Source organism: Globicephala melas, chromosome 10, assembly GCF_963455315.2.
Source record: "Globicephala melas chromosome 10, mGloMel1.2, whole genome shotgun sequence".
In the NCBI taxonomy this organism is placed as follows: Eukaryota; Metazoa; Chordata; class Mammalia; order Artiodactyla; family Delphinidae; genus Globicephala; species Globicephala melas.
In genome coordinates this window covers 61355979-61370537 of record NC_083323.1, presented here as the reverse complement: position 1 = coordinate 61370537, position 14559 = coordinate 61355979, and the positions used below count along the sequence as shown (strand labels likewise).

Genomic DNA, 14559 nt, shown 5'->3' with positions numbered 1-14559 from the left:
AGATAGGTTCAAATTTTGACTCTGTCACTTACCAACCTTGGTCAAATTACCTGTTCTCTTTGAGACTCAGTTTCCCCTTCTGTCAGGTAGAAACGGTATTACCCACCTTTCGGAGCAGGTGATATTAAGAGATATGAATGGGATTAACGAGGCCCAGAGAAACCACCTGAAAATAAATGCCAGTTCCCTCCTTTCAGTTCTTTGATCGTCTGAAGCTCTTTGGGATGCCTGCAAAGCACCAGCCAGACTTCATCTACCTTCGTCACGTGCCGCTGCGCAAAGTGCACCTCTTCACCCTCATCCAGCTGACCTGCCTCATCCTGCTTTGGGTCATCAAGGCATCTCCAGCTGCCATTGTCTTTCCAATGATGGTGAGTTTAAAAGGTATTATTCTTTATTTTAAAAAATAGTGATAAAATATACATAACGTAAAACTTCCCATCTTCACTATATTTAAGTGTACAGTTCAGTGGCATTAAGTACACTCACAATGTTTGTGTAGCCATCACCACCATCCACCTCCAGAAGGTCTTTCATCTTGCAGAACTGACACTCTGTACCGATGAAACAATAACTCCCCATTTCTCCCTCCCCTCAGTCCCTGGAAACCACCATTCTAGTTTCTGTCTCTGTGAATTTGACTCCTCTAGTTACCTCATGTGAGTGGAATCGCAGTATTTTTCCTTTTGTGACTGTCTTGTTTCGCTTAGCATAACGTCTTCAAGGTTCATCCATGTTGTGGCATGGCAGGGTTTTTTGGATAACAGCCATCCTAATGGGTGTGAGTTGGTATCTCATTGTGGTTTTGATTTCCCTAATAATTAGTGATGTTGAGCATCTTTTCATGTGCTTATTGGCTATTTGTATATCATCTTTGGAGAAATGTCTATTCAAGTCCTTTGCCCATTTTAAAATAAAGTGGTATGTTTTTTTGTTGTTGAGTTTTAGGAGTTCTCTATATATTCTGGATATTAATCCTTTACTGATGGTGAGTTTTTGTTTTTTGGTTGGTCTTTGCAGGAGCAGCATTATTTTGAGGACCTTGAGGTGTGGAAGCATGTGTGTAGTAGTTTACTATGTTTACTTTTAAGGCTACTAGTCTGCCTGTCTGTCTGTCTGAATTTCTTTCTCTCTCTCTCTCTCTCTTTCTCTCATATATCTGACATGGAGAGGACTCTTCATGTTTGCAGTAACTTGCATATTACCTCAAAGCAATATGGTTCCTATTTAGAATTTACTGCAATCAGAAGTGTCTGTAGTGGTGGAAATGCACCATTTCAAGCCACTGGGAAAGAGGAAGAGGTTGGTCTAGCACTGATAAGTGACTGGGACATCCTTGCCTCTTTTCTGACTGAAGCAAGTGCTTTGGAAAGGAGACCAGGAAAGCTGAACTGTGTGGTTCAGCAACAGGTGACAACCTGTTTTCTAAAACTAGGGTGATGATGAAATTCTTGCCACCTGACCACCTCACTGTTCCATCTTGTCCTCTTGAGGGCTTCCTGTCTCTGGCTCACTCTGTGTCATGAGGATGCTGAGATTTCAGTGGACTCTTTGAAAGTTACCCAAAGGGTGGGCCTCAGAAGGGAAAAGCCAATGAGGGTAATGTCTGGTACTCAGTTAGTTACTTTTGAACTCTGTCTTACTGGGAGAATATTCAAGGGTGAGGAACCTTCGGGGTCCTTTTCCCCTAATCTCCTAGATATATACCCTCCTGATGGGTGTCTCAATTTTGTCAGAATACATGTAGGGTTCTGCATTTGGGTGTTATGTTCAGGGCTTGAGTGTTTGGTTAAAGAAATAGCAAATTCCTGGCAACTCCTGGAAGGGATACTATGAATTTTGGCTTTATTGGGAAAATAGTCATTGAAATTAGGGAGAAATGAATTTAATTAGCCTGATTTGCCCCATGCCTGGTCCAGTCACCAAATTTAGCTGGTGAATACCAGTCAGTCCAGGCAGGTCATTCTGGGTTATTATTGGTTCTCCTTTGGCTGAAATGGCCCTCATGGGGAGAAAGTGGAGCAGCAGTTGAGATCCCTGGTCGTTTCCATGGAGGAAATTAGCTGTCAGATTTTAGGTGAGTCACTTTCTCTCCCTGGGCCTCAGTTTCCTCATTTATAAAATGAGTGTCAAGCCAGGCCAGAGGGCAGAGACAAAAATCGCTCGAGATCCATGCCGCAGGCATAAAGCAAGGATTTTGTGAGTAAATGTGTAGGCAGAGGATCCAAGGAAGTCCAGACGGTCCTTCAAGGCCCTCTCACCCCCTGGTGACCCATGTTTGGTTTGAGCTTGGCTGGCCCCACCGAAGCCATCTCCTGGAGAGGTTCGCCACCCCCAGGCTGCCTGGTAGCCCTTCCTGCTGGCCTCAAGCCAGGGGAAGGCAGCTCTTAGAGCTATCTGCTGATGAAGGGTTCCTCTTTTCAATAAAGGAATTAAATTAGTTCAGTTAGGGCATCAGTAAGTTGTAGGGTTGTTATGATGAGAGTTAAATAAACTATTGTATAGAAAACACTTAACTTAGTATCTGGTTCAGAGAGCCTCAATAAAGGCAAATATTATGATTATTATGAGTTTGATTCTGCTTGGCATGTTCTAGTCTGCTGTGAAAATAAGACTGCTTTTAAACTCCAGGGAGGAAATGAGCCCCCCTAATTCACTTTCTTTATTTTTCTTCAGGTTTTGGCCCTGGTCTTTGTCAGGAAAGTCATGGATCTCTGTTTCTCTAAGCGGGAGCTGAGCTGGTTAGATGATCTCATGCCGGAAAGCAAAAAGAAGAAGTTGGATGATGCCAAAAAGAAGGCCAAGGAGGAAGAGGTCATAGTTCTTGCACCAACTGCAGACTTTGGGGCAGCTTCAAATTACAGAACATAGGAAGGGCCACATGAAAAGTCAGCATGTCTCGAATCCCAAGGGTTATATTTAGGAGGGGGGAAGATTACTCCAAAGATATTCTTAGCCGATGTCTGTCCTTCATCGTCAGATTTGATAACCGGTTGTTTTCCCTCTGTTTGTCTACAGTCTACTCATCAGGTTCACACTTAGAGTATGAACATGGAATCCGCTCTTATTATCAGATCAAATGGTTCATGTTCTCCCAAAGGTCTAATTTGACAAGTATAAAAAACCTACTGTTTTCCAAGAGTATTTGTCACGTACCTAACTGCAGATGTTGTTGTGGTTCGCAAAGATAACTTGCATAGGACTTTCTGTCCTTCCTCATTTCCCTCAGCACTTGGCATCTGCCATCCACACAATGGACCTTCAATCAATGGCCTATACGTGCAAAGAATGGGTGTGTAGCAAAATGAAAATACCAGGCCAAGAATGAGCCTGAAAGTATTTCCAAATACAGTTAGTGCCTGAAATAGTGTCCTTTGAAATTCTTTTTTTTTTTTCTTTTGTGGTACGCGGGCCTCTCACTGTTGCGGCCTCTCCCGTTGCGGAGCACAGGCTCCGGATGCGCAGGCTCAGCAGCCACGGCTCACGGGCCCAGCCGCTCCGCGGCATGTGGGATCTTCCCAGACCAGCGCACGAACCCGTGTCCCCTGCATCGGCAGGCGGACTCTCAACCACTGCGCCACCAGGGAAGCCTGGACTTCATTTTAAAGGAATTTTTTTCCTAAAATCTTGAATTTTAAAAATCTTGTATTTTTTTTCAAGCATTATTGAGATATGACTGATATATAATATAGTGTAAGTTTAAGGTGTACAATGCAATGATTCCATATATGTATATACTGTGAAGTGATTACCACAATAGGGTTACTTAACACATGTATCACCTCACATACTTGTATTTGTGTGTGTGTGTGTGTGTGTGTGTGTGGTGAGAAATTATAAAATCTAATCTCAGCAATTTTCAAATATATAATAGAGTATTGTTAACTATAGATAGCAATCTGGATATTATATCCCCAGAACTTATTCAGCTCGTTGACCACCTTCACCCATCCCTGCCCCCTATGCCTGGCAACCACCAGGCGTTCCTGCTCTCTGTTTCTATGACCTCAGTTGTTTTAGTTTCCACATGAAAGTGAGATTATACAGTATTTGTCCTTCTCTCTCTGACTTATTTCACTTAGCATAGTGCCCTCAGATTTCATTCATGTTGTTGTAAATGGCAGGATTTTCTTCTTTTTTAATGGCTGAATAGTATTCCATTGTGTGTGTGTGTGTGTGTGTGTGTGTGTGTATTCTATTGTGGAACATTTTAAATATACACAAAGGTAGAAAGAACAGTCAGTATTCATCGTTCCCTAATTGCCTTATTATTATTTTTAAGCATCCGTTTGAATCAGGATCCAGTAAGGTTCATATATTGCAATTGGTTGATATATTTAAAAAATTTCTTTTGGGGTTCCCCTCCTGTCTTTTTTTTTTTTTTTTGCGGTACGCGGGCCTCTCACTGTTGTGGCCTCTTCTGCTGCGGAGCACAGGCTCCAGACGCGCAGGCTCAGTGGCCATGGCTCACAGGTCCAGCCACTCTGCGGCATGTGGGATCGTCCCGGACCGGGGCACGAACCCGTGTCCTCTGCATCGGCAGGCGGACTCTCAACCACTGCGCCACCAGGGAAGCCCCCCCTCCTGCCTTTTTTGTCTTTGACATACAAGATTTCCTGCCATTTAGATTTTACTAAATATAACTTTTGGTATCATTTAACATGTTCTCTGTCTCCTATGTTTCCAGTAAATTGGTGGTTGTATCTAAAGGTTTACTCAGATTCAGGTTCTTTTTTTTTTTAAAATACTATTCCATAGGTACAGATATTGGGTTGTCTCTCTTTTTGTGGTGAGTCAGATCTATGAAAGAACATAATTATACTTACTTATAATAAATGGAGAGAAAATCAGGTAGAAATTATGGTGATTGAAAAATGGGCTGGTGTAGACTATTGGTTTCATTTGATCCAAGATAAAGTAATGTCTCCTTTTCTTGCAGGAGGCTGAGAAAATGTTAGAAATGGGGGGAGACAAGTTCCCCTTAGAGAGCAGGAAGTTACTAAGTAGTCCTGGAAAGAACAACAGTTTCAGGTAAAACTCCCCCAGCCCCAAGGAGTTGACTGTTTTGGTGGTTGCGTAAATGTTCTGGCTCTGTGATGGGGGATGTGTCACAAATACAGCTGCTGGTATAAACAGCTAAACATTCAGCCTCCCGGTTCCAGCCTGTGAAAACACCTTTCCTTTCCCGGTTTTCTGAGGGCCTGCCATGCATTGGGCACTATGCCAGGTTCCGGGAATCACAGGAGGACAGAGCTACGGGAGCCCATGCGTTCCCCAAACCAGTGGTCCTTCTGTCTCTCTCTGCCACCTTCCAAAGGTGAACAGGATGTAGTCTTTGCTTCTCAGCCTGGTGGGCATGAAATTCCCATGCTTAGGCAAGCCGTTGGGGGCTGGGCAGAGACAGCCCCTTCCAGCTTGGCTCATGGCGGCTGCAGTCCTGGGAGCCAAGGGGGAACCGAACTGGGATTCCCCAAATTCCTTACTTCTGCCAGCGATCTTAGCCCTTTGATGTATTAAATCTGTTGCTCACCACAAATCACAGGAAGCTAAACTGGTCCATTTGCGGTTTCATTCCTGGTGTTTTGTTTCCGCTTTGGAAGAGGAACACAGAAGCTGAAAGAAGCTCAGAGGTGGAGAGGGTACAGAAGAGGAAGAGAGAGGGGATCTGGGTTATCTAGATGCTAGATGACTTACTGCTGAGTTACTGAATTGATTGTGGTTTATACTGAGGGGGAGATGAGGAAAGTCTTTTCTTTGGTTATTTAGTTATTTATGACAACTAAAAATAGTATATATTTAAGGTGTGCAACATTATATATATATATATATATATATAAATATATATGTAAAATGATTACTACAATTAAACTAACAACATACCCATCACTTACTATACTTACCATTCTTTTTTGTGTGTAGTGAGAACACTTGAGATCTACTTTCTTAGCAAATTTCAAGTGTACAATACGTTATTATTAACTATAGTCACCATGCCTTACATTGTCTGCAGAACTTACTCATAACTGAAAGTTTGTACCCTTTGATCAATAGCTCCCCTTTTCTCCCACCCCCCAGCCTCTGGTAGCCACCATTCTCCTCTCCGTTGCTATGAGTTCAATTTTTTTTAACTTACCCCAAAGAAATGGAATCTTTGATCTTTAAGAAACTTTCTATAAGTTGTCAGGGAAGGAGCCATAGGCTTTGCATTCTCTACGGCAAAACAGGAATCATGTTCCTTCTCTAGCAGATGCTGCCTCCCCTCTTGGCCTTTTAGAAGGAGAGTCTGGCATGTGGAAAAGTTTAGAGTACTGGCGGGGGCGGTGGGGGGGGTGGGTCTAGGAGACCAAGGACTGGATTCAAGGTCTTGATTCTCCACTTACTGACGTCTGACCTTGGACAGTCTCTTAACCCTATGAGCTTTGGTTTCTACACATTAAAAATGAGGATGTTAATAATCTCTGATACTGTGAGAGTTAAGATAATATATTGTAACAGTCCTTTGTAAACTACAAATGGAAAAGATCTGGCCACGTAAATGAGAAAATAAACAGAGTGCTTAGCTCCATGCCTGGCACACAGCAAGCGCTCACTAAGTGGTAGCTCCTCATGCTGCCACTTCTGGCCTCATAGCGCTGTCACCAGCATCCCCAGAGGGGCCCTTCAAAGGAGAGCAGAACTGTGGGGGCAGGGCTGGCCGCTAGCCGGCACCCCGGCCCAGGCCTCAGCTCTGACTCACGGGCCACCTTGCTTCTCGACATTCCGACCATCTGGTTCCCAGTGCTACCGAGAGCTGTGAGACAAGCTCCCTCACGCCTCATCTTTTCCCTTCTGGTGGGTAGTGGGTATCATAGACTGAGATGTAGACCTTATTTGTATGTCTGACATTGACTGTCCTAAGCATTGATTTCAGATGTGACCCCTCTGAGATTAATATATCTGATGAAATGCCTAAAACCACAGTCTGGAAAGCTCTCAGTATGAACTCTGGAAACACAAAGGAAAAGAGGTATAATTGCCGATTTTTATTTCTGACTTTTAAAACTAGCAATCATGTTGAAAGTAAAATATGTTTTAGTTGTAAAGTTGAATTTATCCATGAATAGCACATCTAACATTGTTGCTAACCCCACAGAATAGCTATAAACCTAAGAAAAGGAAAAATGTTTTCTAACTATTTGAGCAGATATGCTGGTTTGAGCTGCCCATTTACCCAGGCCCAAAGTCAGGATGGAATTATTTTGGAATGTAAATTTGCTTTATCTGTTTTGTTCCCTTAATCCTCCTTCTAGTTCCCATTTCAAAATCTGTAGAGCATCTCTTTGGTTCTTGCAGCCACACAAACTGGAAAATCCTTAAAATATTTGGGTAGTGTTGATAGTATTGATACAGACTTTAACCTATTTAACTTATTCCGTAATGAGAATAATTGTCAAGGAAAGATTTTGAAATATTAAATTGTAACCGTTTTCTTATTTTGGAAACTAAATTCTGAGTATTGTTTGTCAGTAGCATAGATCAATTTTTAATCTGGTTAATGAAAAAAATGGAAAGACTTGAGGCATTTTTGCTTACATTGAAGTAGGCTGTGTACTCAAATTACATGAATAATTTGGTCCAAACACTAAGTCATCAGATAACCGAAAGTAAAATCTTAGGTCTTATTAAAGGCAACTTTTCTAGTTAAAAAAAAAAAAAAAAAAAGCAGTAGGGTAGGTTAGGAGACTTGGCGTAGCTGTTAGTTCCATGTGTAACCTGGCAGACCACTGTTTCTGGTACTCGGTTTATTCAGTTGTGAAATGGGGGTAATAATAACTGTCTCACTCATAAGGCTGCTCTGAGGAGAAACTGATGTGCTTTGGAAAGCCACAGCCACCAGTGGGTGGTAGTGATGGGCTATTTCATCAAATGGGTTAAAAGAAATCTGTACTGAATGTGAGTGAAATATAGAATCTTGTTTCCTTCAGAGGAAAATCCAGGCAGCTGTCGAAATGTATAACGCACACGGTTATTTTTAGTTGAGAACTAGTCTCCTTGTAAATGAACTTAAAATACAGCCAGATCGAAATTGTGTTGACATCTTCAAAGTATTGTGTTAAAATCAGGAATGAATCATGTGTTCCCTTTTCGTCTAATTGTAACACTTTTATTCAGTCTCTTCAACTAAAAGTCTTTGCTGGGATGGAGGATGTGGGCCGTGAGGTGCCACAGGGAAGTTCTGGTTACAGAGAAGATGACGAGTGTCTCAGAGAAGAAGCGAGCCCAAGTCTGGCCCTGTCCTTGGTCCTGTCGAAGCCACGCGAGCATTCAGTTATTGGTGGTGTGCGTCGGAGGGCACCGCCTGGTATGAGTGTGGAAGCAGAAGACCACCTCCCGTTGGTACTTCTCCTCTTCCTTCTCTTTCTCTTCAGAACTGCCACCGCCGAAGACCCAGCTTCCCATTTGCCAGACATCTCCTCCGAAACCCTCTGCTGGCCTGCTGAGCCGTACGGATCCATTCTGCCACTGAGGATTTCCTCGGTGAGGTCCCTCTTGCTCAAGGACAGGGTGAGGATGTAGGAGGAGAGCAGAGAGGAAAAGGAAGCCCCTCCAGTCCCATAGTGGCCGCGGGCTCCTGGGCAGCCCCGGGCCTTGGTCTGGTTGCCTGCTCTGGGGGATGCTGGCGAGACCCAGAGGCCACCAGGAGGGTCTGCTCGTAGGAGGGTCAGCCCTGGGCCTTGGCAGTGCTCACCACCACAGCCAGAAGATGCCTCTGGCCTGGTGCGTCTTCATCGCTCCCTAGCAGCAGTCTGCATAACTCAGCAAGAACCTTGGATGATGAAAGGGCCAAGGGGGACATTGAAGTTGCTTAGCTCAGACAGGAAAAGGCCTGGGGGAAAATCAGTGATGGTGAGTGAGGATGAACAGCTTCTCCTAACTCCACTGATAGGGTAAGAGAACAAGCTTCAGTGGCTACAGAAGGAATTAGTTTAGACACCAGGAAGGACTTCCTAGCCTGAAGATTTGTCATAGTGTCTGCTTTCTAGATATCTGGGAAAGGTTTGACTGTAGTCGTTTGTGAGTAGAAAAGGAGATAAGGTGTTCTTAATTGGCCATGTTGTGGAAACATCCATGTCCTGCTGCTGTCTCTTGAGGACACACTCTGATTCCATTCCTGGAGAGATCCAAGTGCTTACGTAATGTCTCCTTAGCTGCCTTAGTAGCAAACCATCACCAACTCAATGGACCAGACCACCTTCATCATCCTGGATTTTTTTGTTGACAGATGTTCTGACTTTCAGATGTAAAAAGCCACATTGGGAAATGAACTGTAAGTGGTGAAATTAATTTTGGTATTTAGTTTAAAACTATATTTATGGTTTCTGTCTCCTCTTCTCTTTTGCAATGAATATCGAGGGTTTGGGCTCCATTGTGTATAGACTTTCCCTTCCTTTGTGCACAGAATGTGACTAGCAAGCATGTCGGTACCCAGGGGATCTGATCAGTTCAGTTTCCCTCCTGGAAAATATTTGTACGGTGGGACCGTCCGTCGGTGTGCTCTCCTTTCATAGGTGAAGAGTTGGCTACGTAACTTTATTGAATTTTGCATTCCGTAGACTCATAAATATATTCAGGTAGTCTTACTCTAAGGACCTTTGATACTGAAGGAATCCTGCCTTTTTCCTATTTCCCTATCTCTTAGAGTCAGTCCTTTTAATACACAGATGATTTTCAAAATACTTAACACCTGGTACAGAATGGGCACCAACCACTCAGAACGGATGCCTGCTGTAAACAAGCAGTATGTATGGCCATGCCAGTGCCTATTGGCTGAACGTCACCGGGCTTTCAACTATTAAAATGACATTCCTTTGAATTGTGGGTATTGTTCCTGGCTTGTCTGATTTCTACTCACAAGGCTGTTTCAGGGGCAGCCTCGGCATCCTTTCATATGCTGCAGACAGGAACAGGCATGCTTCTTTGAACTATATGGGCATTAAAATCTTTGAGAGCCAAAGCTTCACATTTTGTCACGTTAGGATAAATGTAATATTGTACCCATCTACCTACCTAATTTAGAAAAATCATAAGGCAACCTGTCATTGGGAAAAGCTTTCTTGCTGACTTTCCCTGTCCCTCTCTGCTTCCGTGAGCTTTATGCCTCCTTTTTCATCTTCTCTGTTCCCTGAGGACATCCACACACACACACACACACACACACCGCCGCTTTTCTTCCCCCATCTTGCCCCGCCCATCTTTTCCTGCCACTTGTGTATAGGGAGGGTGGTGACCGCTTCACCTGTTCCCCTGGCCTCGGCGTGGCGTTGAGGAATACGGCAGGGAAGAGTCCATCATGCAACAGAACTACGTGGCAGAGTCACTCAGAAAAACCTCTCTACTCACACTGACGTCTTGTGATGCCCTGTGCTGGCAGGCTTCCCGAGAGTGGGGAGCCGGTCTTTGTTAACTCTGTGTAGTACGCTTCCTGAGCCAGACCCTCCCAGCTTACCGCGCCTTCGGAACGTTAGCTACTTTGGAAGGCTGTGCCAGTCTTTTTAGGCTATTAGATTTTCTTCAAACAACAGCCAGCCTCGTTTGTGCTACATCTCAGTGGTAGGAACCATTCCCTACTCTTCCTCTCTTATCTTTCCCGAGTCCCACCCATCCCTCAGCCCCAGTCCTGGCTGCTTCCCTGCTCAGTGGCTGGTGACTATGGGTTGCAGAGTCAAGTGGGGGGGGGGTGTTTAGGGTAGGAGACTGGGACTGGTGGTGGAGCATCAGCCACGTGTATGTACCTGTGTGTGTATGCACGTGTGTCTACCAACAAGTGAGAGTGTATCCATGAGATTTCATTGCTGCTGCTAAACAACCTCGTGCACCTGAGCTGTGGGGACATCAAAAGAATATGGTCATTCTCCCTTCTAGCGCTTCCCCTCTCTATTCTGACAGAATTGCCTGAGGGCAAATACAGGTAGATTAGTCTTAGAAAAAGGTGTTTAAGCTCAACATTAATGAGAAACTGATTTAGGGGTAGAAAGCAGGTAGTTAGGTAATTCCCATGCCCAGGCTTGCTTGGGCCAGAGAAGTAGTCCACCTCTTTTCTGACAAGGGTAAATTCAGGAGTCGTTTGAGTGTTGGCAGGGCAATGCCTGATAGGCTAGCAGTGTACAGGAGGAAGGGAGGGAGGCCGGAGATTTAAGAAAATGATGGTGAGTGGACTCTTGCTTCTAAACAGAAGAACTGGCATCACTAAGTGGGTGGGTTACGTCCTAGCCCATGACTTACGGAGGGGGTTGGTTTAGATAGGAGGTGAAGGCCAGCAGAAATATGCTGTGAAATTGCTCAACACGTCTGGTTGCAGGAAATGCAGGCTAGTTCTTTGTAGCTGTATATGATTTCAAACTTCTGATAATGGGATTGTCAAGAGAGCTGGTCTTTACTGCACACAGCTCCTATCCCCCTCTCCTTGTTGGTATAAATTTGCCTTTGGGGTAGAGAACCATATATTTTCAAAAGATGTTATAAATAGTTGCTATTTCTATTTGTCTGAGATGTGTCTGGCTTTTAAATTAGTCATAAATGTTTGATAAAAATCTGGCATATGCTAAGTCTTAGGTTTTGTTGACATATCAGGCTGACAAGAGGTCAGACCTTCAGAGGTCTCTGGTTTGGGGAATCTGGTTTCCGGTCATTCAAAAAAACACAATTCCCAGTTCGACTTTATTTTCTACCTACTCAGTGCTCTAGTCTTCTCTCTTAATAGAGGAATCAGTAATTCTCCCTGCAGCTTCTCTGTCAACTTCAGTGTCCACGTTTGGAGTCTCCACATTTTCCTGATGCATAGGAGAAGGCTTGAGCCCAGGGCCCGTGGCTTTCATTTTAACCAGCGTCAGACATGCTATTAAGTATGTTCTCTCTGCTACTTAATCAGCTTCTCTAAGTGTCTTCTTTTGCTGGAGAGTTAGTGCCACCTTCTTACACCTTCCTCAGACTTCTCAGGTTCCCAAGCCATATCCTGGCAGGACATTCAACATGCATCGGATGTTCTCAGGCTTCTTGACTTTCTTTTAGTTGTAGCTGCCAGGACTCCTAAGGTAGAAATCCTTCCTGTCGGCCCTGACTGGCCAAATGAGACAGCGTCTAAGCTCTTCCCCCTTGTACTGACTCAGCTTTTTCACATACTCCTTCCCGTCCTTTCTGCCTTTTCCTCAGTCTGTCAAGTTTTCCTTGGAGGGAGGAAGTTCTTGGTCAGAGGTCCTAACCACCACGGCCAGTTAGGGCTGGTGAGAGGGGGAGGAGGCTGGACGGTTCTGGGGCTTCTCAAAAAGGTGAGACTTACGGTTATTTGCCTTATTTAGGGTGAGGGACTAAGGATTCTCAAGCCCTCAGGGCCATCCATATTTCGGTGTAAATAGAAAAAGACATTCCAAAACCAAATAGAAGGGATTTTTCTGCCAAATCTACTCTTTTTTTTTTTTGCTGCGGTACGCGGGCCTCTCACTGTTGTGGCCTCTCCCGTTGCGGAGCACAGGCTCCGGACGCGTAGGCTCAGCGGCCATGGCTCACGGGCCCAGCCGCTCCGCAGCGTGCGGGATCCTCCCGGACTGGGGCACGAACCCGTGTCCCCTGTATCGGCAGGCGGACTCAACCACTGCGCCACCAGGGAAGCCCGAATCTACTCTTTATAATTCTTGGTGCCCTTGGGGTCTTGCATTAATTACAGAGAATGGGTAGTTGACTCAGCTCACATTTCTTTATCGGAAAGGAGGCTGATTTTCACCACCGAAAGAGGTGTGAAGTAACTATATGATTGCCTGAAGCTTGGAAAGAGGAAAGGAGTGTCACGTGAATCTTTTCAAGAGGAAAATTCAGAAAGTGGCATGATTCATCCATTAAGCATAATTCTTTTAGAAGATTCTGTGCTCAAAGGGAATGGAATGGTTTCTGATCCTTCTGGAAAGAAAAAGAATAGCATTTTCTTTAACCCACTTTCAGCATTGGAGAATACAGAAGTTTTCTTCTAGCTGATGGCATTAATATTTCTGAGAGAGAGCGAGCCCACTCACAGCCCTTTCCCGAGCCCAGCAGAAATCAGCAGAGCTTGGGTTCTCTTAGCAGGTTTGCAGTTGACTCCAACATGCAGGTTTTTCACATGTGCAATAATGTTGGAAACAGAAGTACCAAACTGAATATGCAATTAACTCCTTTTGCAAAAGAGGCCAAAATCCTCCTCCCCATGCCTCTCTCCCATATTCACTCCTCCAAGACGATAAGCCTCCCCCTCGTTGATCTGTGTCTGTCTGTCTGATTGGTTAGATATGGCTGCCCTCCCAAGCACATGGTGTCAGGTGGAGAGCAGAGCGACCTTCCCACGGAAGGGGACGGCTTGAGGTGCTGGTACATTTCCCTCGTTTTCTGTGTTCTTTCTAGTAGGTCTCCTGTAGAGATAGAGATATTTTTGTTTTAGAGATTCCAAAGTATATATTTTTGGTGTAAGAAATGTACCCTCTCCACACTCCCTGGTGTAAATAGGACTGAGAACAAACGCGTTGCCGTGATAATTCCATAGCGATCTGCGGGAGGGGTGGGACCCCTGTCCCTCACCACCGAGTCTCACGGCCTGTGTCTGTGAACCAGGGGAGGTGATGGTGACGCCTCTGCCTGCCCAGACCTTCCTGTGCTCAATGGGTGAAAAATAAAGTCTGTGTAACTGTTCACACCTGTGGTGTTCTTTGAGCTCGAACCGCGGGGCTGAGGCGAGGTGACCACCTTCCAAACTTGGGAAGGAGAGTTATGACGGTGGGGGAATGCGTGGGGTCTGCTGAGCGGGCCTGAAGAGGGGCTTGTACACCTCTGGGTGCAGACCCTGAGCAGTCCCTAGGCAGAGTCATGGAAGAGGCTAGAGGGCCCTTTCTTTGGGGACCACTTCGATTTATGTTTGGGTGAGGGGACAGGACAGCATGAAAAGAACGCCCACTTTGGAGATACAACCAGGCTGATGAGACCAATTGCTAATGTTTAAGGACTCAACCACTGCACAGAAATCCAGATTTTAAAAATCTACTGTCATTCCACATAGTTTTGGTTTGGGGCGGGGGGTGGGGCAGGGGTGCTCCATTTCTCTTCCTCTCAAATCCAGTCACTGGAGGGATGGAGAAAAGGAAATGAGGGAAGCAATGCCGTAAGAGTAGAGAGGTGAGTGAGGGGGTGAAAGGCAAGGGTGGGGGGAGAGCCAATCAGCCAGCTTTGTGGAATGTGGCTAGGAGGGCGTCCGCTGGGAGCATCCTGAACACCAACCCAGTGTGGACCTTGCAGTAAGGAGAGCCAGGGCAAGTGGGCTGTGGACAGCGGATGAGCCAGCTTTGAGGCCTTTCGTTCTCTTTGGCTATATACATGTTAGGTCACTCCGTCTCACAGAGACATGCTCATATTGCATTGGGTAGTGGGTGGTGTATGGGAAGGTGAGGGAATGGAGCCAGCTTTCATCCACTGAGACAGCGGCCCCCAACCTTTTTGGCACCAGGAACCGGTTTCACGGACGACAGTTTTTCCACGGACAGGCGGTCGGCGGGGTGTGGCTCA

The 14559-nt window shown here is 45.2% G+C and overlaps 1 protein-coding gene across 10 annotated transcripts in view; it reads left to right on the top strand.

The window, feature by feature from the left end:
• SLC4A8 (solute carrier family 4 member 8) overlaps positions 1–13694 on the top strand; it is an 84089-nt gene extending 70395 nt beyond the window's left edge. For all 10 annotated transcript variants that reach the window (XM_060307030.1, XM_070046532.1, XM_030835029.2 and 7 more), the window contains 5 exons: positions 198–371; positions 2677–2814; positions 4940–5031; positions 6911–7006; positions 8152–13694. In XM_060307030.1, coding sequence (XP_060163013.1) covers positions 198–371; positions 2677–2814; positions 4940–5031; positions 6911–7006; positions 8152–8164 — 513 coding nt within the window. In that variant the 3' untranslated portion in view covers positions 8165–13694. The remainder of the gene's footprint in view (positions 1–197; positions 372–2676; positions 2815–4939; positions 5032–6910; positions 7007–8151) is intronic.
• Positions 13695–14559: the final 865 nt, after the last annotated feature.